Source organism: Abramis brama, assembly GCF_963993115.1.
Source record: "Abramis brama genome assembly, chromosome: 19".
Lineage (NCBI taxonomy): Eukaryota > Metazoa > Chordata > Actinopteri > Cypriniformes > Leuciscidae > Abramis > Abramis brama.
This window is the reverse complement of record NC_139981.1, coordinates 3,602,431-3,628,853: the sequence shown is the minus strand read 5'-3', so window position 1 is coordinate 3,628,853 and position 26,423 is coordinate 3,602,431. Positions and strand designations below refer to the sequence as shown.

Here is a 26,423-nt window from a genome sequence, read left to right as displayed (position 1 = left end):
AGAAGAAAAAAAAATCTAAACATTCTTATATCAAAATACATTTACTTCAGAAGCAAAAATACTTAAGATTTAAAGTCTTGTTTGTTGCGTCGAGCATTAATGAAAAGGCTTCTTGGTTTGCCACAGGAATGACGCCACTAACCAAGCAAACTTACTGTGATTACACACAGTTTCTCCTGAAACCCTCCATTATGAGACCGCTGAGTGACAGGGCAGTTGTGCTTCTGCTCCAGCTCGTACTGAACAGACATCATTACAAATTACAAACAGAAATGTGTTTATTTTTACCCTGGACGGGGTACATAATGACAAATGTAACAATTTTAGTCCTTCACTCTTTGAAAACATTCAAATCAAATACATGCAGCTAAAAAAATGAACAGCAGACATCTGAACTTGTTTTCACATTCAAAATGGCACTATAAACTTCATTTGGGGCCCTTTAATGTGTGATACAGTACGGTTGATCTAGAACCACTGCAAAATGTGATTTTCTTACAGTATTTTTGTCTTGTTTTCAAGAAGAAATATCTAAACATTCTTAAATCAAGATGCATTTACAAAAAGTCTTGTTTTCTGAAAAATCTATCCAAATTAATTGAGTTCATGCTTAAAAATAGAAAAAATATCTGCCAATGGTATCAGAAAAATAAACTTAATTCATGGGGGAAAACAGATATTTTAAGCATAAACTTAATTTCGCTGGTGTTTCTGATGTCACAAACTACCTTGTAATCTAAAAATAGTAAAGCAATTAAAACGATTAATATATGCTCCTCCTTTAACATTTTCACATAATATAAAAAATAAAATATAATGAATGATGCTGACCTGCAAAGTATATTTTCTGTAATATCCTATGGAATTGTTGTATGTATAACATATGTCTGTTTGTAAACTGATGCTTATGTACCCTCTCGTCTTTTTTTATTATTATTATTTTTATTTATTTATTTTTTCTCCCTTGTTCCTTTTTGTTAAGGCATGTGAAATATTTTTTGTTATGGCACTGTACATGATAACTGTTGTTGACAATAAAGCATTTACCTTGTTACCAATCAGATCAACGTGTGATCGTCAACGAGTGGATCTCTGAGCTGAGTGAGTGAGTGGAGGCGGGGCTCAGTTGCATATTCATAGAACCGTATACTAAATGAGGCAAGGGTGTCGAGTTACATTCAAGCTATTTTAAGGCATGAATAATTTTTAAAGGAAAAACGTTTAAATATGTAATTTTGGTCAACAAAGATGAGTTTTAAGGGATAAAATGATTGCCTACAGCTTAAGCAATATCCCTTCTCAAATAAATTCATCCTGATTAAAATTTTGAATGGAAAAGTAGGCAAAAATACTAAGCAAGAAAATCTTTTTTTGCTTTTTCTGCCCTAATAGCTGCAAGTCTCACTGAACAAAACTAAAACGGCAATTAAAACTGTTAATACCTACAAAAACATTTTAAAAACTAAAACAGAAAAGTGTTACCTTAAATATACATTATTGCTAAATACTAAATTGGCACAATATAAAAGTACACAAAAATGCAGACAGTTTTTGGCTTGATGATGATGATGACGATGGCTCATGGCATCTTGTAATCCTCGTGTGAATCCAGTCTATTCCAGATGCCACATGCAGTTCTTCAAGAGACACAAGAGGGACAAATGGTTATATGTGCAGTATGAAAACTTTCTCTCTGGCTCTGTGTACAACTAGGGTTAAAGTTCCTCGTCTTCATACTGAGAACTAGATCATGGCCCGGAAGCCGAAGGATAACGCGGCTCCCAAAGCCAAGCCGAGAGAGAGGAAAAATGCCATGATGGCTCCGGCAGTTTCCGCTTCATGCTGGGAGACTTTCCTGAGGGAAAACACAAATTGAGGACATGAAGAACTTTGAGTAAACTGTTAGATGAACATCATCAGGACAATGTTCAGTGTGTACAGACGAGATGTAACTAATGATATTTCTGTCATGGACAGATGAGGCACAGAGGATCTTAAATGCAGCGTGTTTATTTAACCAAAAAAAGTGCATAATCCAAACAGAGGAAGAGCAAACCATGAATCATGAAAACCATGAATTTGTAAAGACTATTATTTTTCTAGCAGACCAATATAAAGTCTAATATGCACTATGTTTTGCACGCACGTTGGTGTAGTTGTTTTGTACTTACTTTGGTCCGAAGCACATGCAGAGACTGGCCAGGTATCCGTTGCTGAAGGAGAAGAGGATCATGAAAACGATGTACCAGGCGTCGTGAGCGAACAACACAGGCAGGGTGTGTCTGGGCTGAACGTTGCAGAGGAGGAAGAGAGGGACGAACACCACGCGAGCGATGACCAGGATGGGCAGCCAGACGCTGTCTTTACCGGGCTGAACAGAGAGAGGTCACATGTCAAGACATTCATCAATAGAGAAATATTAATTACCTTTTATTAGTCAATACACACTGTAGACAATATTAGTGATAGATTGATATATTGGTCATATTATATTATATTACTACTATTAACTATTAAGCTCTTTGTTGTCAATTTCAAAATTGATCAATAGTTTTGCAAATAGATAAAATGCATAGTTTTGTTTACTAAAACAATTAAAAACTGTTTTCATTCACTGAAATAAAATATAATAAATATAAATATTAGATTGGCAACATGGCTACTAAATAATTACTAAAACTACAACTGAAATAAAAGCTAAAAATAAAGCTAAATAGAAATATAAAAAAAGTTCAAACTAAATTGAAAATAAAAATTATAAATATAAAAATAAAAGCTCATTCAAAATATTAATAAATACTTCAATAGATAATTCAATACTATAAATAACACTAAACACTGAAACAAATAAGTAAAACATTTATGAATATTAATAAAAAATATTGTGTGAATGTTTCAATCAATTTAGTATCGTAATGTCACATCTGTATTAAATCTTAATTTTGTATTATATTATAATACACAGTTAGCTGTCGTTATCATCAAATAAACTACCAAGGTCAATCAGGACGGCATCGTTCATTATAAAACCCTTGCTTTTTTAGCAATCCATTCGCTTAAACAGCCAATCAGTGCATGAGAAAGATGTAGAATACATTCTGGGATCATGTGAACGTGGTTTCGCCCCTAAAATACTCAAAACTCATGATAATACCAAATCTAAATACAGCAAATTTAAAGCGATTGCTTGGACGTGACATTTCAGTTCATCCTGCACCATCTCCATGATGCTCAGCTTATTTAAATCTCTCATTCAGATGGACGCTATAATCGAGTCAACCTATACTGTAAGTATCCTCAAGCGCGTTACATTGACTGTGGTAAAGAGCACATGAGCGTCAGACAGCTGTGATGTGATCAAACATAACCACACCAACCATACCCCCCGGCAATTATTATTATTAAAAGAACATATATTTTATCAAACTTAAAAAAGATATTGCAATACATACTATTGTACTGTAAAATTATAAAATCAAGCGTTTAATAATCAACATGAATTTTATTTTACAGAACAACAGTAAAATTACAACACTAACATTAATGGTAGCCTTAATATTAGTTTTTATATTTACATTTATTCATTTAGAAGACGCTTTCTTTTATCCAAAGCGACTTACAAATGAGAACAATAGAAGCAGTTAAACTAACAGTAGGACGACAATATGCAAGTGCTGTGACCCTTCTCAGTTTAAACTAACGCAGTGCATGTAATTATTATTATTTATTTTTATTTTTAAATAAATAAAAAAATGAATAGAAGAGAAAGTGTTAGTATTACTGGATCAAGTGCTGCCGAAAAAGGCGTATTTTCAAAAGTTAAACAATTGAGCTTTTATTTTGGTGGAAAACCGCAGGGAGACTTTAAAGTCTCACTGAAGTGCTTTGAAACGAGCAGCGTTATTCGATGTGTTGACCTTATTTCCACTGAAACAGGAAGACAGGGCTATATTTTTAAATAGCCAACAGCGTTAAGTTTATATCACGGCCAGAGCCGTTGAACTTGGCAAAACCACATTTGACAGTCACAGTTTAATAGATTCCCCTTCTAGATTTAATATGAAACCACTTTTGGACAACTTTTATGATCATTTGGTGGTACTTTGTTTTTTTTTGTCCAAGAAAGTAAGTCATATGTTTTGGAACAACAGATTTTCATTTCTGGCTGAACTATCCGTTTGACATGATGTAAGATTTTCCAGAGAAACTTTTTATTGTTTTCCCCTGTTATGATAATTGCTGGAACATTTACACAATAAACAGGCTCTTGAGTTTTTTCAGAAAGAACATCTTCATAGGAATACCTTGAAAACCCCAGAAGGGGAAGGTCAAATACAAAAAGCAGATGCTCTATTTGATTGAAGCCCTAATAAAACATTCAGAGCACGTGTTTGAAGAGTCCCCGTATGCGCCGACTAACACACACACATACGTACCCACATACAAACAGCAGTCAGGCTCCTACCGGCCCAGTCCATCAAATTGAACAGGAGGAAGCAGGACACAGGGATGAAATAAATTTCTGTGAAAAGAGACAGGATAGCTGTGACATTTCTGTAGAGAACATCAATACAGTGAAACATCACACATGCAAACACACTCACCCCATGCACTCCCTTCAGCAATAGTGGACTTGACCTCAACAGTGACAGCAGGGAAAATACCAATGGTGACGGTAAAGACAAAGCATACAGAAAGAGCCATCACCCAGATCTAAGTCAGGAGACAAGTGTTATTATAAACTGAGGCTTGCAGTTCTCCAGAACTGAAAAACTGAGAACTGAGATAAGAGATGTGAGCAGAAGTTCATACCTTTTCAAAGATGGCAAACACTGACACTTCGGGTCTGGTCTCTTCATCAGTCAGACTCACGACGGGCCTCTTCTCTACTACACTTTCTGCAAGCCAAGACAATCAATTTCTCTATGCAGGAAATCACGGATGATATGAGTCCGACACAACGTCATAAAGCTGTATTTGTCATTTAGCAGCATTTTATTTTATAGCATTTTATTTTATTTTATAGCATATTGTTTTATGTTATTTTATAGCGTTTTTTAAGTAAAATAAAACAAAATGCTATAAAATAAAATGCTATAAAATAAAACAAAAAATGCTATCAAATAAAATGAAACAAAACAAAATGCAATAAACTGAAACAAAACAAAAAACAGAAAAACAGATTTTCTGAGGTACAAATAAATTACCTCACAATCTTGACCGGAGACATCTGTATTTGGTCTCAATATTAATTCAGTTAATTGTGATTTGTAACATTCAGAGAACGTAATTTCTACGACCAGATTAATATTTACAATCTTTGCCATATTATATCCGGTTTCACAAACAGGGCTTAGATTAAGCCAGGATTAGGCCTTAGTTCAATTAAACGGACAGTATGGAATTTTTCACCACTAGGGGTCGCTAACCTCTTTACAATAACAAAGGCGTAGACCAGGGGTGTCCAAACTCAGTCCTGGAGGGCCACTGTCCTGCAGAGTTTAGCTCCAACCCCAATTAAACACACCTGAACCAGATAATCAAGGTCTGATTATCTGGTTCAGGTGTGTTTAATTGGGGTTGGAGCTAAACTCTGCAGGACAGTGGCCCTCCAGGACTGAGTTTGGACACCCCTGGCGTAGACTGATGACGCAACATTTGCTAAGAATTATGGATCTTGTCGTCAACGTCAAGCCGACCGATCTAATAATGTTTATGGATGAGTGAATACATCGATGTTTTTATCATGACTGTGATATAAAGCAGTTCGGGATTGCTAAGAGACAGCTATCAGCTCCAAACGCGACGCGAGTCCCGCGGATATAAAAGGAATAAGGACATTTCGTTCTACCGAAATACAGGCAAGTGCAGAATTACAACTCGCAGGTCAGTTTATTAGACAAATTAAACTTGTGAGGTAACGCAGCGCTGTTTCACTTGGTCTAACATTACACTAGCACACTAAACTGCATTTGAATGGGTTGAAATGTATGTGTTAGTCTGTCTGTATGAGACTAGCAGTAAGCTAGATCAACATTAGAATAACATACAGATCATATTCTGACATTTTATCATTGTTGAACTATATAACATTGATTAGTTTTATGTAAATGTGCTCACCTGTTTAATAAAGTACATGTAGGAGCGGTCGAAGTCTCGGACGTGGAGCTCTCGTTTATATACTGTCTATGGGAGCTCTCGGCATCTCGAAAACACAGCGCTGATATTGATTCTCGTTTTAGTTCTCCTTTTTTATCCAAAGTCTGCTTGCCATGGTCCATAATGTTTGAATGAAACAACAACAGCGTGCAAATTGACATTGTGAACTACACAGTTGTCCGCGTCAGTCGCTTTGGTTACTATCAGACGGCTCTGGTTCATAACTCTGGTTGCCATGCCAGCACGAGCGGAAACCAGGGACAACGCGGATATGACGCCATTGACTGCGACAAAACGGAAATAAAGAAACGGGACGTTTCTCGAATTAAATTACAAATTTCTCCTGGTTTGAAAGTTGTTGGAAACAGTCGGGATAATGTAAGTACACAACTAAAAAAAATATATAACATAGATATAGTGGTTTTTGCTCTTACATATTGTGCCTTTAAAGATCTGTCAGTGCAAGTTGCTTTCAGTTAAAACAGCTCAAACATGCATTTTAGTCCGAGACTAGATTAAAGCCTTGTCTGTGAAACCGGGCAGTAAAGTTCTGCACATTTTCTCTGTGGTCTTATATATTCCAGTAGTCCCATATGTTCATGAGTGTATGATGGAGCATCAGATGTCACTGACATTTTGATAAATATGGAACGCTGGGCATTACCTGGTTTCAGCAAATCCATCTTGTTTTCCTCGTCTGCAGTGGACCGAGAGAAATTCCTTTCAGAGTAATACTGGAAAAACTCCTGCAGAACAAATAGTTTTAGTCTACATAAATGTAAACATCAAATCATAATTCTCTGCATTGATTAGAGGAAAAGGGACACAGTTGTGAATCTCAAGAGTCAGGGCTTTACGTCTTACCATTTTGGGCAGGGCGAAGTAAGAAACCATGGCCAGGAGAATAACGACGCAGGCAGTGATGAAGTAGCCGAAAGCACTGTCCTGTATAGCAGAGCCCGCTGGAAAACACAAGACGAGGGTCAAAACCTGGAAGCACCTGGAGCAGGGTTGCCATCATTGTACCAAAATTTCAGTAGTCAGTGCCAAAACCAGGAACATTTTGCAGTTCTCGGTACCAGAGCAAAAACTGTTGAATTTAGTACCTTAAAAATTTGTGTCGTTTTGTCTCGACCGTTGGTTATCACTGTCAATCATCACATTTAAAACCTTGTATTCAGATTGTGAATGGGTAATAAACAGAAAGCAAGAGCAGAGCCTCATTTACAGTCACTAAGGCTGTCAATCTCTAAAGAGCAAGTTCACTAAACTCTGCACTCTCACCAAAACCCCTGTTATGATCAAATAAAAGCTGTCTTAATTGTTCATTGAACTTACAGACTAGCACATCTTCTATGCTGTAAATAGAAACTATCACGAACGTGAGTGTTTGCTGAAATATTGGTACAATAAAAATAATTATTTAGCACTGACTGGTACCGATAGTACCGTTACATTTGACAACCATAATCTAGAACTAAACAAACATTTCCACGAAATAAATCCGCTTCAAAACATATTCAATCATTTAAAAGTACTCATGAAAGTCGCAGTGGAATTGTGTTATTGGCACATAAACAAACAACTATCATTTATATCAACTAGTGTAGAGTAGCATTTTAGTTCTGACATTTAACATGTACTTTGAATCTGTTTGGTCCAGTGTTATTTTAGTATCATTTTTATAGTATTTATTAATATTTTTGTAACTTTGGGAATCACTTTATTCTGAGTTGAAATACTTACACGTTACTGCATGTACTCACTATAGTAATAACTGTAAATTATGTATAATTACAAGTAACTAACACCAACCGTAACTCTAAAGAACATGTTGCGAATTAATATTACTCATTATTTATTTGAGTATTAGTATTATTTATATACTGTACGATAATAGTACTTATTAATATTTTTCATTTTAATTTTTAATTTTGTTATGCATTTCTCATTTTTATTAGCTTTGGGGTTTTTTCTGTTTAGCTTTATTTTTATTTTATTTTTTAGTACTTCAACTTATTTTACTTCAATTAAACATTTCAAATTTTTCATTCAAGTTTTTTTTTTTTTTTAAGTTTTTAACTTAACTTTTTAAAATTTGATCTCAGCTTTATTTCAATTTACAGAAACTGCAGTAGTCAACATTTGAAGTGGATCAAATGTTCATCAAAGTTGTCCTAAGACAAGAACAGGTAATGAAAGGTTTTGATCCACTTCAAATGTTGACTACTGTGTATTAAAAGCTTTATTCTGGTTTGGTCCAAATTCTGGTTCCTCCGCTTTGGAAAAGAAGAACGTAAAGAGAGCGATATGGAGGAGGAATACGTACAGGCGAGCGCACAGATCATGGAGAAGGCCGCAAACGTTCCTGCAAGCCCTTGGCCGCTCATGATGGGTGTAGTGTAGGACGCCGGGAGCATTCCGGCCAAACCAAACAGACTCCCTTGCAGAATTGCCCCGAATGCTGCAAAAACAGTTTGAGAAGAAGAAAAACGTTAGTTAAGACTTGAGATCGCGCACATGGAAAGTCATAAAGGGCATGACAACACAGAACATAATGAAACATTTATGAGAGTTCACTCCTTTCAGATCTGCTCTTTCAAGTAGGACCTTTCCCAGCTTGATTTTCACAACATATTGTGTATTAATATCAGCATCAAAGGATCATGTGTGTGAACTCAAGCCGTCTTTTGCTCATTATGAAACCGAACCTTGTGACCTAACCCAGAGGAGAGAAGACCACTGCACTGAGGTCAAAGAGGCCTGGAATAGATGATCATGTGGTACTCACAGTTGATGCAGATGATTTTGATCATAGTGAACGCAAAGAATGGCAGGGGGGCCATCTCCACCTTCACCAGCACCGCTGTGATGAGAAACACCACCAGAATGACAGACAGACTGCCTGAGATCCTCAACTTCTGAGGAATCCTGGGAGAAATGAGAAGCAGAAAATCACACAAGGTCAACTCTCCTGGGTTTCATGAGTGGTTATTAGGAAGATTCCTGGTAATCTCAAATGTGACCCTGGTCACAAGTCGCACGGGTATATTTGTGGCAATAGCAATTGTATATATAATTATATCCAAATATAGTCATATCATAACAAACCATAAATCAATGGAAAGCTTATTTATTCAGCTTTCAGATTATGTACACATCTCAATTTCCAAAAATTTACCCATGTGACTGGTTTTGTGGTCCAGGGTCACAAATATTATTTAGTACCTCATAGGGGTGTGACGAGACGCTTACTCCACGAGACGAGACGAGACACGAGATTGGGTTCACGAGAACGAGACAAGACGAGATTTTTACACAATTTTTAAGAAATCCTCAATGATGAAATATATGAATGGAAAATAGTCTTTTATTCAACTGAAAATCACAAAATGCAAAACAATTTATGTGCATTTTGAAATCAACTTGTAATGAATGTTATTTTACTTCTATTTTAATGAATTCTATGCAGTAAAGGACATGCAAACAATGCAAAATGTTTTGCTATAAACTCTACTTCTCCCTGTACGATTTCACATGAGAAATCTAACTCCTTTCCACAAATCGAACATAAAAAAATAAAACAGTATAAATAAAATAAATATAAATAACTGAAATAACACTTTAAGTGCAAACAGTAAGTGTGTATCCATAATCAAAGTACTGCTCTCTCAAAACTACAAGTTCAAACAGAAACAATTTTTTTCTTCAAGCATGAAAAAGAGATAAATTAACTAAGATAAGCCTAAGATATGGTCATGTTCTTTTTCAAGAATATAAGCATGTCGACGATTTCTGGCAGCAGTTGAGACCTTTGGGCAGGGCTGCACGATATGAGGAAAAGCTGCGATGTGCGATAACATTGTTTAATATTGCGATGTCGATATGATTTAAGCTATACTGTTCCCATGTATTAGTGCTTTAATAGGTTCTTTGCGTGATAGGTCAAATGTTTATTACCTGCCTGGTTCAGATTACACTATTTTAGCGCGATTTTGGCACGATCCGTTTCGTGGAGACTCATAAAGGACAACGGGCGTCGGGACGCAAGATTCGATCGTTTCATTTCGTATAGTGTGTCATAGTGGGCGACAACGCGTCTGTGATGCTTCACGACATCACGACAGAAAGACTAGCATGTTTAATTTTAACGGTCCTCCACGACGGGTTGAGTGTGAGCGAGAGTGAGTGAGAGTGCGGTTACAGTGAGTGTGCGTGTGTGTGTGTGCGCGCGAGTGAGTGAGTGAGCGAGGGACAGTGAGTGTGTGTGTGTGATTGGCCCGGCACACAAATGATTTAAAAGTGGCAGGGGCATCTTCAATACAAATTTCACCCTCACGCTCCATCACGCTGACATCACAACAACTCACAAGACAAAGTTTTTTTTTTTTGTTTTTTTTTTTTTTTTACTCACGAGACAAAGTTTCACCTCGACGAGAAATCTCGTCGCGTTTTAATCTCGCGAGATCTCGTAACACGAGATCTCGTCACACCCCTAGTACCTCATCACTCTCTATTAAAGGATTAGTTCACTTTTAAAAAAACTTTTGCTGATAATTTACTCACCCCCATGTCATCCAAGATGTCCATGTCTTTCTTTCTTCAGTCGAAAAGAAATTAAGGTTTTTGATGAAAACATTCCAGGATTTTTCTCCATATAATGGACTTCAAATGACCGATCGTTTCGCTAGATAAGACCCTTATTCATCGTCTGGTATCGTTTAAAGCCCTTTGAAGCTGCACTGAAACTGTCATTTGGACCTTGAACCGTTTGGGGCCCATTGAAGTCCATTATATGGAGAAATGTTTTCATCAAAAACCTTAATTTCTTTTCGACTGAAGAAAGAAAGACATGGACATCTTGGATGACATGGGGGTGAGTAAATTATCAGCAAAAGTTTTTTTTAAAGTGAACTAATCCTTTAACAGATTTTCCACATTGTAGAATAACAGTCAAGTCAACAAAACTATGAAACAAGTGGAACATGGGAGTGTGTTAAGTCACGAGGGATGTTCTTCCATTATTTGGTCCAATTCATCCATAAATTGTAATTTGTAAAGAAGTTCATCACATATCCTTAAAATCACAGAACAGAATTTCAATGTCTGGTTAGGTCAGTTTAGTTGTGTGTTCATTAAACCCACTATACATATTTTATCTTTTAAGTTAAATTGGTGACAGCTCTAATCTATGTACGTTTGTAAATCCCTCTCACATGTAATTTCAGTGTTTGTCTCACCTCTGATGGATGAAGGAGTTGAGGCAAGTGAAAATGAGCAGCGGTACCATGGCGCACAGCGTCATCACATTGTTGAACTTTGACTCTAGGACGGAACGACCATCCGTCTCATTGGCTGCCTGATTGATTTCTCCATTGATTTGTGGGTCCTTCAGACGTTGGGTGAAATACTGCAGAACAAGCAGAAGTCAGATGTTGAGCGGCAATCTATGTGAAAGTTACGTTACATTAAACATCAAAGAGTCATTTGTAAATCAATCTTCAAATAAGTCATATACACCAATATGAACCATAATTTGAACCAAACAGCCGTTGCTAATGCTTAATGCAAGACCTAAAATACAGTAAATCTTAAGATGTTTCTTCTACTGATTCAACTATTTTTCACTAAATAAACACAAGATTGACATTTAATCATTGTTTATGCTAATTTTACAATATAGAGTAATGAAAAGATTTCTAAAGCATTTAAAGCTACTGTAGGAAACTTAAGGAGGACCTATTATGCCCTTTTCAAGACTTGATTTTGTTTCAAGGCACTACTAGAAGAGGTTTTCATGCTTGAATGTTAAAAATATATTATTTTTTTTCACATATTGTACATTGTTTGGCTCCTCTCTTCCCAGTCAGTAACGCTCTGGGCCAGGTTTCCCGATAACGATGTATCTTAGCTCTTAAGAGCGCTTTCTACGTGCAAGGTTACGAACGCTCGCAGCAATTCCACGAGCGTTTCCCAAAAACTTAACTCAACTTAACATGAACGCTCTACGTGCTACTTAAGAGTCGCTGTCCATTCACGAAGTGCTGAAATATAACCTTATATGGAATCGTATTCTGAACGTTTAACCTAATAATTGTCATATGTTGTGGATTAGCAATCAAGACAAATCTATATAAAGCACCTACAGGCAGAGGCACTGACAAAATGGCTGAACAGAAAGAAAGAAAAAAACAAGAAAAGATACCTTTCAAAAAGATGAAATTAATGTCCTTTTAGAGGAGATGGAGCGAAACAAAGATGTAATTTTTAACAGATTTAAAGGATTTTTTATTTTATTTTTCATTCAATTTTGATTAAAATTATTAGATTAAATTATTTATATTTTTTTGTTTTGTTTTCTGACCTTTTTAATTATTTAATTTATACATTAATTTAACCAACAACAAAAAAAGAGTAATAAAGTGTACAATAAAGTACAATCAAAACCTTATATTATAATCACATTGCATTTGAATAAAGTTAAAGGTGTAATCTGCCGGTTGTCCTGCAGGTGTCCTCAATAAATCTGTCTTCTCACGATGCACTTGGGGATGTACGATTACTCCAGAGCACTCGTAGTTCTACGAAGATTTGTAATTTGTCTAGGGACTACGGATGTAAATTAGCCCTGTGGCTATAATCTGGCATGTTTACATCTGTTTTTGTTGTTTCAATGTAGATGTTCATTAATGTGCATTGTCCCGATCAAATAAATAAAAATAAATAAAAATTCAAGTGCTACTTAAGCTACGATGCTTTTGGGAAACAGACCATAATATTAAGATCAGTCGTTTTTACGATCAACTTAGGCTTACGATGCTTTTGGGAAACGCAGCCCAGTTTAGTTCCTGTCTCTATGAAGCCCCTCCTTCTGAAAAGCACACTGTGCTCTGATTGGTCAGCTGGATCAGTGTGTTGTGATTGGTCAACTGCTTCGAGCGTGTTTGGGAAATGTCACACACCTTACTTTAACTGCAAGTTTCAACACACTACTAACTAACTCAACCAGGCCTCTCCCCTTTATTCTGCGTATGAATTATTTTAATTAGGAATATTGTGATGTTTCCGGAAGTAACTCGAGACTAATGGAGGCGTTTCAGGGAGTTCAGAAACAGTGACACTGATATAGAGAAGAACTCCCGCTGGAGGGACTTTACAGACCTTTTTAATGCTCAAAACAGCAACATTACACACTAAAGAATATTGAAATGTAAAAATGCAAATAGATCCTCTTAAAATCTCCAAATACAAGATGCATTAAAATCTATATTCACTGTTGGTTAATTTTATATTGCCAAATGTGTACTCCAAATCCAGTATCTTTCACATTTTCATCTGATATTCATCTAATAATGTGCCAATAAAGATTATTATAAACGTCAGTCTTGATGCTTTTTACCATGGTTGCAGTCATGAAGAAATTCCATGGTAGGAGAGTTCCCAGACCCAGGATGAAGAATATGATCCATACAGCATTGTACCTGGAAGACATGTCATTTTATCCACGTGAAGTTTCACTATTGAGCCTTTGTCGTCCTGTGAGGAGGTTACGCTCACACATTTACCTGTCTCGTGGGGCGTTCAAGGCTGTCATGGTGTCTGTCTGACGGATCTGTCACTGAGCAGTTTCACAATCTGGCATCAAATCTGAAATTACAATCACATGGAAACAACCATCAACGAAGATCTATCATTTCAAACCCAATAAACTAATCTTAGAGAAACATTCAGCTTGAGAAGCATGTTTATGCTGTCTTTCTTTAAAATCTATGTTTTGAAATTCTCTTAGCTAATGTAATGATATTCAGACATTTTTAAGTGTGACTCAATGTCTAAATGCTTTTTGAGGACACTGTAGAATTCAACAAGTCTGTGGGTTTTGGTATTTACTGTGTAAACATCCCTTATTATTGCATTTCGTTCAAAAATATGATTCTCTCAATGGATATTTTGGCAGCACCAACATACACATTAAAATATCTAAACAAACGTTAATATTTTCATTTCAGAGTCATTTTACATGTGCTTGCAATTAGTCTACGTCTCTAAACCAATGTTTTTGAATAGATCACATATTGTGCTTTATTAAGCCTTGGCTATAGAGTTTATAAAATAACAAAAAATTAATTTCCTGAGCTCAAGCGTCAGCTTATCTGGATTTCAGACGAAATCTCCAGCTCTTAAGGAATGAATCACAAAATCCTCTGCACTCAAGAAATGGCAAAATATATTGATTAATTCTGCAGTCCTTTGAGAATAAACATTCACAGTGAATGAGAAACTTCATGGACTCCAGGACAGACATCCTCTGTCTTACTAATACTGGGTTTTCCATTGATATTATTGATACCTGTGAACTCAATTTTTAAATGTAGTGAATTTGCATTGTGCTTTATACATTTAAGGCTCGGAAATGGATTATGTTGCTCTTAAATGAGGAGCTTCAGAGGCAACAATGCACTGTAAGATGTTTTGGATAAACTGTTTGAAAACTATGATAATGGCAGACTGTGATATGCTGTTTATAGTGCTTACAACAATGAGCTTGAAAACATACTGATCCTGATGTATTATCCTTTTCCAAAAAGTTTACTTTCAGCAGTCCAATAAAACACAACTCTCTGTACACACATTCAAACAACTGTCAGGATATACAAAACACTTAGTTAAGAGATTTATTGGTTCATTGGTTTGCCATATTATCAATCATTTTTATGTTTTGTTTCTTTTGTATGTTAAAAGTATTCCTCATGGAGAAATTTAATTTGAAAGATTTCAAAGTAGCATTTCATATTATATTGTACCATTTCTTGAAAACAATGACCAATAATGAAGGTTTTCATGCTCCACCGCTCTTGCAGTATTCACTAAGATAAGGTAAACAGTATTTTCCAAAGAAACTAAAACACACTTTTTTTTCTTCTGTTCTCTTCTGGAAATTCTGGAAGAAAATTATTTCACTTTATTTTAGAAAATCTGCACAGTAATTTAAATAATCAGACCATGGCAAACAGGTTTTTTAAAAAACACTTACTTTCTATAGACATTTTGAATACAACAACAGAACAACTATAAAAGTATTATTTACATTTACGCATTTGGCAGACACTAAAGCGACTTATATTGCATTTCAAGTACGCATTCACACTCTTATCAATTCTTGCTTTCCCTGGGAATCGAACCCATGACCTTGGCGTTGCAAGTGCCAACGCTCTACTGTTTGAGCTACAGGAAAACAGTATTATTATATTATACCTTTACTATACAAGTATTACTATATTCTTCTGTAACACATACTTACAAGTTCACCATTTTAAATAGTATTCCAGCTGTCTGTGATTTCAACACAAGTCCATGTGCATTTTCAGTACATCATAATGACTGAACGGGCCTGTTGCACAAGACCTTTAAATCAGCCACTTGACAATTGATCTGATTTGGCCAAATTGTGTTACAACCACTGGAAATCTCAGTCACGTTGAGGGAATCTGATTAGGAATCCTAACTCCTGTGATCACATGTCCTAAGTACTGTCACTATAGTCTAAAACAGAAACAATCATCTCTTATCAATACATGATCCGCTTTATTCTTTCATAAAACAACCATAGTAAACATCTCACCACTTAAACCAGGTCAAGATGACCTCTGAAATTCAGCTGTAGAAACTCTATATTTTACTTCAAAGTTAAAAGGGTATAGACAGGACCATTAATTTAGTTAAAGCAATAAATGTCATGGTTAGTTGATAACGGCTGAAACCAAATGAAGCATTTCCACCTTGACTGGACTTATCTGCCCTAAGGTTGGCAGGCGTGAGAGAGTCTGTGGAACTCCAGGAATGGACAGATTACCACTGTATACACTGACATGCCAACAAGACATGGTGTGATAACACTAGTCTCAGAACTACATCAATAAACCTGGTTATTGATGAAGTGCATTAAACACAAAAAAATGCCATTAAGTTTTTTGCAAGCTTGCATATATTAAAAATGATTGTACATGTGATGCACACTACCATTTAGAAGTTTTGGGTTTCCAGAAGATGTTTATAATCTTCTGCTCACCAAAGCTGCATTTATTTGATGAAAAATACAGTAAAAACAGTAATATTGTGAAATATTTTTACAATTTAAAAAAACTGTTTTCTATGTTAATATATTTTAAGCTGTAATTTATTCCTGTGATCAAAGCTGAATTTTCAGCATCATTACTCCAGTCTTCAGTGTCACATGATCCTTCAGAAATCATTCTAATATGATGATTTGCTGCTCAAGAAACATTATAATCAATGTTGAATTAAGTTGAATCAATGTTGAGTTAACAGTTGTGCTGCTATGTTTGTGGAAACCATTACAAAGTTCATTCATCTGAAATAAATAATCATACTGACCCTTTTTTTGATCAATTTAATGCACCCTTGCTGAATAGAAGTAATATTTTACTTTTAAAAAATCTTACCGACCCTAAAATATATGGAAGGTGTATATGCATTTTTAAATCATGTCATTTTATTGAAGTATTTTTTAAGTCTAGTGTAATTATTTTCATATAGCAATGTTTAAAAGACATCCATCTTTATTTATTAAAAGCCTGTATAACCTTGTTGAAATATCTTATATGCTACCAATTAACATCCAGTTCTTACATTTTTTCTTACAAGTCTTTCTCAATAACGTCTCTGATTTACAATGTACAATCACTCCCAGATCAGCATGGGCCAAATCTGAAAGAGGTAATCCAAACCTCCCATTTCCACATGAGCCAAGTCGCACTCCACAAATTAATCCCAGCAGCCTACAATCACTCAGTCCCCCGATTTGGTTCACCTCCCGTCCTGAAAAACACCTTTGGCAGGTTTTCCGGACGGTCCTCTGACTCTGCTTCCTGGGACTGCTTCCTGGGACTGTGCTTCTAAAAGGTCCCTTAGAGGCGCAATATTTCACAACGAAGCTGCAGGGTCCTGAAATAGTCTGTCAGTTGGGGTGTTGAGAGGTTCAGCTTCAGCGAGAGGCCTGAAACCTGAGAACATCAGCAATGCATCCAAGAATAAGCTCAGAGCAGATTTGTGTTCCAGTCAAGAGGCACTGTGAACCAATTCTAGCCGTCTAGCTCCACAAAACAAGAATAAGAAGACTATAATATGAGTATGAATATTGAAATCAGAATTTAATCATTCTGGTGCAGATTCCAATTCCACTTAATGATCCTTTCTCATCACAATTCTTTCAGTACCATTAAGGAAGCAATGAAAATTGGGTCAATCAATCCTCTAAGGCTTCATTCACACTGACAGTCCAAATCTGATTATTTGTGTATCTAATTGGAATCTGATCTAAAATTATTGACTGTCCACATTGTGTTTTGCAACCATTCTGGGGTGCGTTTCCCAGAGCCAACTATGGTCACAACAAGTTCCGTCATTATAATAGAATTTAATGGATCTTGCAACCATAGTTGGCTAAAGATGCTTTTGGGAAACGCACCCCAGATCCGATTTGTGTCCCATGGTGCTCTTTCGTTTTCTAGATTATCTGCATTGGTTTCTATGGCAATGGCATTGGTAGGTATACACCAAAAACAACAACAGAGCAACATGGAGGGGTTTGCAATACAGATGCTGTCTTATTTACAACATGACAATGTGTAGGATAAACGTAGGTGTCATGGTTCATGAATTCGCCGTCTCTTCCTTGTCTCGTGTGATTGTGTATTGTGCGTGTGATTAGTGTGGGTGTGTCCTCCGATTACCGCTGATCATCAGCGCCAGCTGATTCCACCCAACTCTCCTATATATTCTCAGTGACTGGTGTCTTGTGTTGTCAGATCGTTGTGGTGTCTACCGGTGTTGGTTCCTGTCCTGTTTGGCGTCCTCTCGTGATCTTCGTTCCAGTTTGGATTTGTGTCTTCGGTTCCTGTCATCATCATTGCAATTCTGGATTACGGACTTCTCACTCATCTGCCATCCACCAACAGCCCGGTTGCCCATTGAGGTCCCTGCATCACTCGCCTGCCCTGTGTGTCGTGTTTGTGTAGACCTGACCTTCACTGTTTATTTATAATAAACATCTTTTACCTGCATCTTGCTTCCTCTCGCGTTCATGACAGTAGGAGGCTGGTAGTGTTGTCAAAAATATTGATACTTCGATATGTATCGATATTGAAATACCCAAAACAGTCCCAATACTCCTTTTCTGCAGTATCGATACACCGATACAGCGGCACGTTCTCTCTATCTTCTCTCCGATGGCGAGCTGACACACACGCCGCCTCCTGTCACTCACTCGTCCCATACACTCCGGTTGAATGGTGCTTGTATTGCGCATCATTTTAGTAATACCCGCAGGTTTCGAGCTCTCACCAAAAGCGTGCAAACCACTGACCTATATACTGTAAGTGTGCTCTCATAAAGCCACCTCAAACAGATCGAGAGTACTAAATTGACTTTGTTTTTGTGGCTTATTACAGTTACAGTTAGACGGTCAAAAACATACATTATTTTGAGAGAAAACGCATGTTGTGCGTTTAACAGTATATTGGATCCGTGCATAAGCTCCTAAAGTGACAGCAGCCTAATAAACCCACCGCTGTCATGTTCATCAAAGAACAAAGGACAAAAAAATAAATAATTGCTGATCTTGTTTTGTAACTTTAATTATAACATTAATCTGTATTTAATTTTTACAATGAAAACTATCCAGTGTTATTTTACATCTGATTACTTTCATCTGTGCAGTATTTCTAACCTGAATACTGTTAGACCATCCTAAAAAACTTAAAGCCATGTTTATTTTATTTGTCTCTTTATTCTATTGTATAGAATTGTGCTATCATTTGCAATTTGTTCATTTGTTTTAATTTTATTACTGATGGTTTACTTGTCTTGGTTTGGTTTGTAATTGTAGTTCAATGACTTAAATAAAGCTGTAAGCTATTACAACAAAATTGCCCAAATTATCAAAAAATGATGAGATAATAACAAATTATCTGTATGCCGGTATAAATATGGCAGGTATTTGGTATCGAATATCGATATTTTTCAAGATATCATATCGAAGTTGTATTCCAGTATCGTGGCAACACTATGAGCGTCTTTATTCCGTGCTGTCATCTCCACCGGTTTCAAAATGCGTCTCCGTTATATCGTAATTTTCTGCTCGTCCGGCACTTTGCAACAGCACAACCTTGTTTCTGCAGCGACTTGCGTTGAGCATGTTTCCTATAACAACATCTAACGTTAACATGGCTTGAGAAAGTCAAATAAACCACGTGAACTCCGATCAGAGCGGTCAGACTGAAACTGATTTCCAGAAATGTGGTTTGAATAGGATTTCAAATCACATGTGAATGCAGCTCGAAACGGGTTTGTAAAAAAAAATATTTTTTTTAAAACGCATTTTATGTGATTTTTCTGCGGTACACACTTGCTAAATCTGATCGGATTCCAATCCGCTATGCACAAAAATCAGATTTGGACTGAGAGTCTGTACAAGCTTAAACGCCATGAAATCGGTTCCTTCACTGTTCCTCAACCAAGACCTGGAAAAATTTCACAACTGTTACTATGAGCACCATAAAAATGCATAATCTCAATCAAATCCTCTTTGTAAAACCTGGCTGTGCCAAACAATGAGAAACTCATGGGTTTAAGGGGGCGGTCACAGAAAAACAGCAGACTACATGTATTTTCCCTGACTCATTTCAAATCGCCGCGAGACATCTGGACGGCAGGCCTGTTTTCTCTTCTGGATAACATTCAAGAGTCAGAAAGTCACTATTGGCTAAAGCATCAGGCCATTTAATTCACCCTCTATTCTCATGCGCAAGGAATTTATTATGAAAGCAAGAAAGACATGAGTTTGACTAAGGGCGATTGAAATAAACACTGCAATATGTTGCCTTATTTGTGCCATGTTTCTAACTCTATAAACCACTCCAATCTCTTGAAATCCACAGCTCTAGTTTGCTTTAAACAACATTAAACAACATTCACAACCTCTTTTACTTCCTTAATATGATGCATTTCTGAGTTAGACAGGGTATTCAATGAGAATAAAAGTACAAGACATTATTGGATTGTGAAAAGTAAACAAGTGTTTTTTGTGATGTCAGAAGAAAAGGAAAGCCATGTAAGGGTTAATGCATTTTGATGCAAGTTTAGAAAGACAACTACATTTTTTTTTTCATATGGAATAACGTAGAATCATTTACAATAAAACCAGGATTGTGCATTAATAAATTAAACGGTCAATTTTGATTTGGTTGACTTTAAAGAGAAGTTTTCTTACTGGTAAAACAGACAATATTTCCAGAGAAATACATCGTGCTGACCTTTTTTTAATGCATCAGGAAGCTGAAATACCACTTAGGAAACCAAAACTAGATTTATATCCTTTTTTTTGCAGTGCAATTGCCAGAGTTGCATGCCATGCACGCACAGCACATGAGTTACATTAAGAACATTTTCCAGCTATAGTACTGAGAGCTCACTGTCTCGATCCATGATACAGCTCACATGAATCTCATCTAAAGATTCGTGAGAGTGCATGAGAAGTGCAGGAACATCTACTGTCCAAACGACGAGCAAATGCATCAGCATCATGACACTTGAAGGAAACTCAGCTAAACACCATAGAAAGCAAGACTGTCATTAAAACTGAGTCAAAGCAGGTGATTTCTTTTAATCGTAAACGTTCCCCATCAGGACCCAAACATCAACAACTAACCCTTTCCTACTGGTGTGTAAATGTGGCAAAATCAAAACTAGTTGGCTAAATTACACTTCACAAAGAACAACAAAACTTCAGTCCCAAGAAGCATTAACTAGCTCATAGATGACCACAAAGTTAGAGTTATGGAGACATGGACCAAACATTGAATCTCTTATTTTGATTTCATGGGTCTTTAAAAGTCAACTCGCATAATTTGTTTGCAAATGCCACTTCATTGCAGCAGTTTGAATACACACAATTAGAGAATGAGATACAGATGGTGCTTTTGTAGTTTGAAAGACAATAATGTATAGAATGAACAAAAATACTTATTTCTAATCCAAGAGAAAGAAAGATTAGTGCAACGCTTGAATAATAAAGGCACTCAAACCCACTATCTCTGGATCAGATGCCTGTCACTTATCTCGTTGCACCACTGGGTGATCAAAATGAATAATTTTGTATGCGCCACATGTCTTATTTATTGAGTTCCTTCTCAGATAGACACCATGTCTGGAACTGAAGCATCTTTGCACCACTTCTGGCTACAGTACCTATTGCTGTCCGGGCATGTGCCACACAGGATTCGAACCCACGACCTGAATGGTTGGTTTAGCAGCTTGCGCCACTCAGTTTGACGCTGACTTACCAAACTGCAGAGGAGAGGCTTCAGTGTAAGAATTAGCACACAAAAGCATGTTAACCAGATAAGCATGCTAAGCTATCTTACTGTTAATGTAGCTTATGGTTAACCTGATAGCTGAAGAGCCACAATGCATTTGTAAAGTGTAGCATTTAATATCATGATATTATATTGTAATTAATGGCAATGTCATTGTTTTGTTCCATTATAGCGCCACCAAGTGGTGCAGTTCCACCACTTTTTTGTGTTCTCAGAGTGAACCCATACATGCGTGTCAAATTTGGTGAAAATATCTCATTTTGTTTTAGAGTTATAGACATGCATATATGAGAGCATAAAAAATGACCCATGGGCGACTTTGATTGGATTTTTTTGCCACTTACTATCAATTTTTGACTAAACTAATTTTGATTTGCTAATTTGAGTATTAGCATTTAGCCAACAACCTATGTTTCCAATCTTCCTATGGTGGTTTCATCTTGATCTGTCTAACGGTTTCGAAGATATCAGCAAATGTTTTTTTAAGCGCTAAATCACAATGCTACACAAACTTTAAGGCAAAAGCTAGCATGTTAATAAGCAAAAATAGCCATTTTTCATATCTCCAGACCAGTAGGTGGCGGTGCGCGAAACGCAACATGTTGCCTCAGGTCATGCTTGTGATGACATGTACCAAGTTTTGTCTGAATACGATAAAGCTTTGCGGACATACAGCCTAAAGTCTGTTTTCGCAAGCGCTGCGTAAAATTAGTTTGCACGGTATTCGAGAACAGTTTGACGGATCAACTTGAATTCTTGAGCTTCTTGTCGACATGGTTTGAAGAGGATCTGGTTTAATTTTCATGAAAATCGGAGCAACCGTCTAGGAGGAGTTCGAAAAAGTAGGTTTTTCGGAAAATTCTAAATGGCGGAAAGATTTCCATGTCAGAAAATGACGTCATAGGGTGCAATCGAAAAGGTATTAGCATAAACATGAGTGAAACTTTGGACCAGTGGCGTTGGGTATGAAAAGTGGGTATGTGCTATATGTGGCGCGAAGCGATGGTAAAAAAAATACATTTTAATGTAACATTTTTATAACATTTTAGAGGCCTAACAGGCTAGAGTAGGCACCCTCATAAGATTCCATCATAGAATTTTGGCACGGGGGGGGGAATAATATCGCGAGCGGGGGGCTAAAAATATGGCATGTCAAGGGATGCGAAAGCAGCTAAATGGCAACAGGCAACAGGTAGGATTTTCTTTATTGGAATCTGATCATCTATTCCAAATTTAACACGCGGAAGCTTTGGTTTCCGTATAGCGTCCAGGCACTTGTTGTGTTACAGCCATGGAGAGCACAGTAAGCAGCGCTCTAAAGTGTGGCTGAAAAAGGCCGGTGAAACTTTAAATAACCACTGAATCAAAATAAAATGTTACTCTTATCTGTGAAATAAGCATGTGACCCGTTTCAACTCCACCACTCAAATAATCGGAATCGAGAATCGTTCAGAACCGGAATCAAAAGAAAGAATCTGAATTGGAATCAGAATTGTTACAATCAAAACGATGCCCAACCCTTATTGTTACATAAACTACATTATAGTTAACAGAGACAGAGAGGGTTCTAAAGGATCTTCGTAGGCTTACTTTTGCATTGAAGGCAATTGGTTATAATGAAAATGTTAATATTATTAATTTGCAACTGTTTATTATTTACCAAAATTGTTGCTGCATACCCCTCTGACACTGGGTAGCTGCGCCCCTGCTTTGGACAGTTCGTGGTGCTAGAGGGATGGAGCTATAGACTCCAAATTTGCTATGGTGACTGTTCAGACTGTCCTCTATCAGTGTGCCAAATTTCATAACTTTCCCGCAAGCGGTTCTATGAGCTGCCATAGACTTCCATACGGAAGAAGAAGAAACGGAAGAAGAATCAGAACGCCAACGATTTCAAGAGATGTCCGCGCACTTTCTGTGCTTGGCCCCAAAACTAACAGCATGTGTGACTTGAGGGTAACAAATATTTACTGTATTTCATACAGAAGTGAAACAAGCACAACGCTATTGTAGTTTCTTCAGTAACCAGTAACTGATCTCAGCTGTTCTTTACACATAACAATAACTAGGCTATTATTAAAACGGAACAAAAAATTGGCACACATGGTATTCGGACGATGCTTCTAAGCGATCTGACGTCATCCTGTACTACTTTCCGTGATATGGCGGCAAAAAAAAAAAAATGGCAAAAGGCGCATGTCTGAAAAAACTGTCAAAGAAACAATGTAAACATCATAGCATCATTTCACTTGGCTCCATGTACATTTCAGGTAACAGTCAGACCAATTTACATTTCACCTTACTCTAAACATATTCACATAACCCCAAATAACAGGCTACTATATTTTTAATTTATGAATGATGCGCACGCCAAACACGTCATGCCCGACACACGTGGCAACCATTAACACAAACAGCCTAATATGATACTTTAAAACACATTAACAAACAAAATAGATATATTTGAAAATATATATTTAAAAAATAAAATAAATACATAGTATAACTACCGCCCAAAGTTTCGCTAAGAATATTTCCAATGTAGTGAATACATTGGCGCTAAATTTAATACATTTTAATTCTCCCGCTCAATAGTCTACTCTAAAACAATGCCATGCTGTTCGTAAACCCATGTGCTTCAGCTCGAAAACGCGGGTGGCATTGCGCCTAAAAACACCGCAGACTTTTTACTGTCGGTTTTTGAAAATACAGGATTCAAACGAGAACTATAACAACAACAGTAACTCGAACAATACAAGTGTACCGTCAGATATGTGAAGTGAGTTGTACTGGAGTAAAAAATCAAGCCCTTACCTTCACGTGCGCAGAAGATATTGTGTGTGAGACTAAAACTAAGCCAGAGAGGGAGGGAGAGAGAGAGATGAGCTTTTATGAGGGACTGTGCCACATTCACACACACACACACACACACACACACTCTCATATTGACGCTTGTTTCCGCCACTGAATAATAAATAAATAATAATAATTGCGACTTTATATCTCACAATTTTGACTTTTTTTCACAGAATTGTGAGATATAAACTATTCTGAGGTTAAAAAAAAAGTCCGTCTTTTTTCCCTTAGAATTGGACTTTATATCTCACAATTGTGAGTTTATATCTCGCAGTTATGTGTTATAAAGTCAGAATTGCGAGATGTAAACTCGCAATTGTGAGATAAAAAGTCGCAATTATCTTTTAAAATGTTTTATTTTGTGGCGGAAACAAGCTTCCATACTCTCATGATGGTGAGAGATTATAGCTACAACACTTTTAATAGTATTTGATCTTTACCTTATCTAAAACTTTTTATCTTCCTGAGACCCAGAAAAAAAGTTTTTTTACTGTATTTTTTTTGAAAAAAGAACTAATAATGGGAGTAAAAATTGGCAACAATTTCACAATAATACCTGATATTTAAGAATATTGATATATAAATTCTTTCCCTATCACTTCTTGTGTCTCTCAAAATGCCTGATAAACATGCTTTAAGTCCTGGTGGACGTGTATGAAATCAATGCCCTGTTCTGTAACAGATTATTTATAAATAAATAAATGCCTGGAGTTGGAATGGATAGTGAAGATAGAAACTAAAAAGCAGCACAAGTGTCCAGAATACATGACTGATAATAAAGCAACCAATGAGGTTTATTGAGAGAACTGATTCTTGAAATCTACACAAATTCAAAACTTTTTTAATGTTATTTCAGTTTAATTGACTTTATTATTTCTACAATGTGGAAAATAGTAGACTGATAGTGTGTATAAGTTAAAGTCAGCTTGAAACGGCTTGTCGAACAAGAAGAAATGTAGGGGCGGGGCTTGGTTTTGTCCATGGGGAATTGATTGGATGGTTGTGGTTTGCTATTGGTGGCTCTCCTGTGAGTGACAGGTTGCCCCGCCCTCACGCCAGTAAACAGAGAAGAGAAGAGATGTCACTGTTTTGATTCAAGATTATGAGGGTCCATGAAAAAAAATTAAATAAAAAAATAATTTATAATAAATAATGTAATATTCTATAAAAATACAAACTGTCAAAATAATTATTTCATGGTGACTAAATCTCTGAACATAAATAATTGTTCCTTCCTATCAGATACTGATCATCTGTTAACTGAAGTGAAATACAAACTGCACATTTGCACACAAATATGAAATCCAGATCTTCATTAAATACATTCTTCTGTAAAATCTAGATGTCTTTCTATCTCTCAGTGAACTGAAAGCACTGCTGTGTTTCTTTAGACATCATCTACCTTCTCTCTCGCTCGCTCGCTCGCTCTCTTGGTCATGAATGAGTTGCATGTGACAACAAACTTTGCCTTGCCTGTTGACAGTGACAAACATCTGCTGTTTTCTAAACTGAACTCTTATATGTTCTAAACTGCAAAATTATATGTTCAGTAATTGCTGTTATTTTATCTTTGCACCCTGGCACTAAAAATATGGCAAGCATCATCATGTATTCTATTTAAAAGTCTTCCTAAGTGAATAACGCATGACATAATATGAAAGAATTTCGTGACCTATGCTACAAATGTCCATCTGAAATCAACATGAATTCAATACTGATATTTTTACAATACACATTCATGGTCTTATTTTGCATGATTCCTCAGTGGATATTATTGTAAAGAGAGTGTTTGTCATAATCTTTCAACAACTTAACGTTGATTACATTTTGTCACCATTTTAATAAAATCACTATCAGGTCTGGCTCCATTCTTGTATACAAACAGGAACTTTTCATGATGCACTCAATTCTAAATGTGCAAAAATACAGGGATTTACACTTTCAAATGCAGTTTCATGTTTTAGATCCACTGTGTGATTCCATTTAAAATACAATTTACCAGACGAGTCCAGT

The 26,423-nt window shown here is 36.4% G+C and overlaps 1 protein-coding gene across 1 annotated transcript; it reads right to left on the bottom strand.

Annotated features, from left to right (window-relative positions):
* Positions 1-260: 260 nt before the first annotated feature.
* slc29a1a (solute carrier family 29 member 1a) lies at positions 261-24,484 on the bottom strand. Its single transcript, XM_084093018.1, has 13 exons — positions 24,369-24,484; positions 13,725-13,806; positions 13,559-13,640; positions 11,400-11,569; positions 8,951-9,090; positions 8,489-8,623; positions 7,024-7,121; positions 6,824-6,905; positions 4,813-4,898; positions 4,605-4,713; positions 4,437-4,522; positions 2,172-2,371; positions 261-1,855 (listed from the first exon to the last, which is right to left on the bottom strand). Exons 2-13 carry the CDS (start codon positions 13,751-13,753, stop codon positions 1,744-1,746), a joined length of 1,329 nt encoding a protein of 442 aa, XP_083949144.1. The 5' UTR covers positions 13,754-13,806; positions 24,369-24,484; the 3' UTR covers positions 261-1,743.
* Between the last annotated feature and the right edge of the window lie 1,939 nt (positions 24,485-26,423).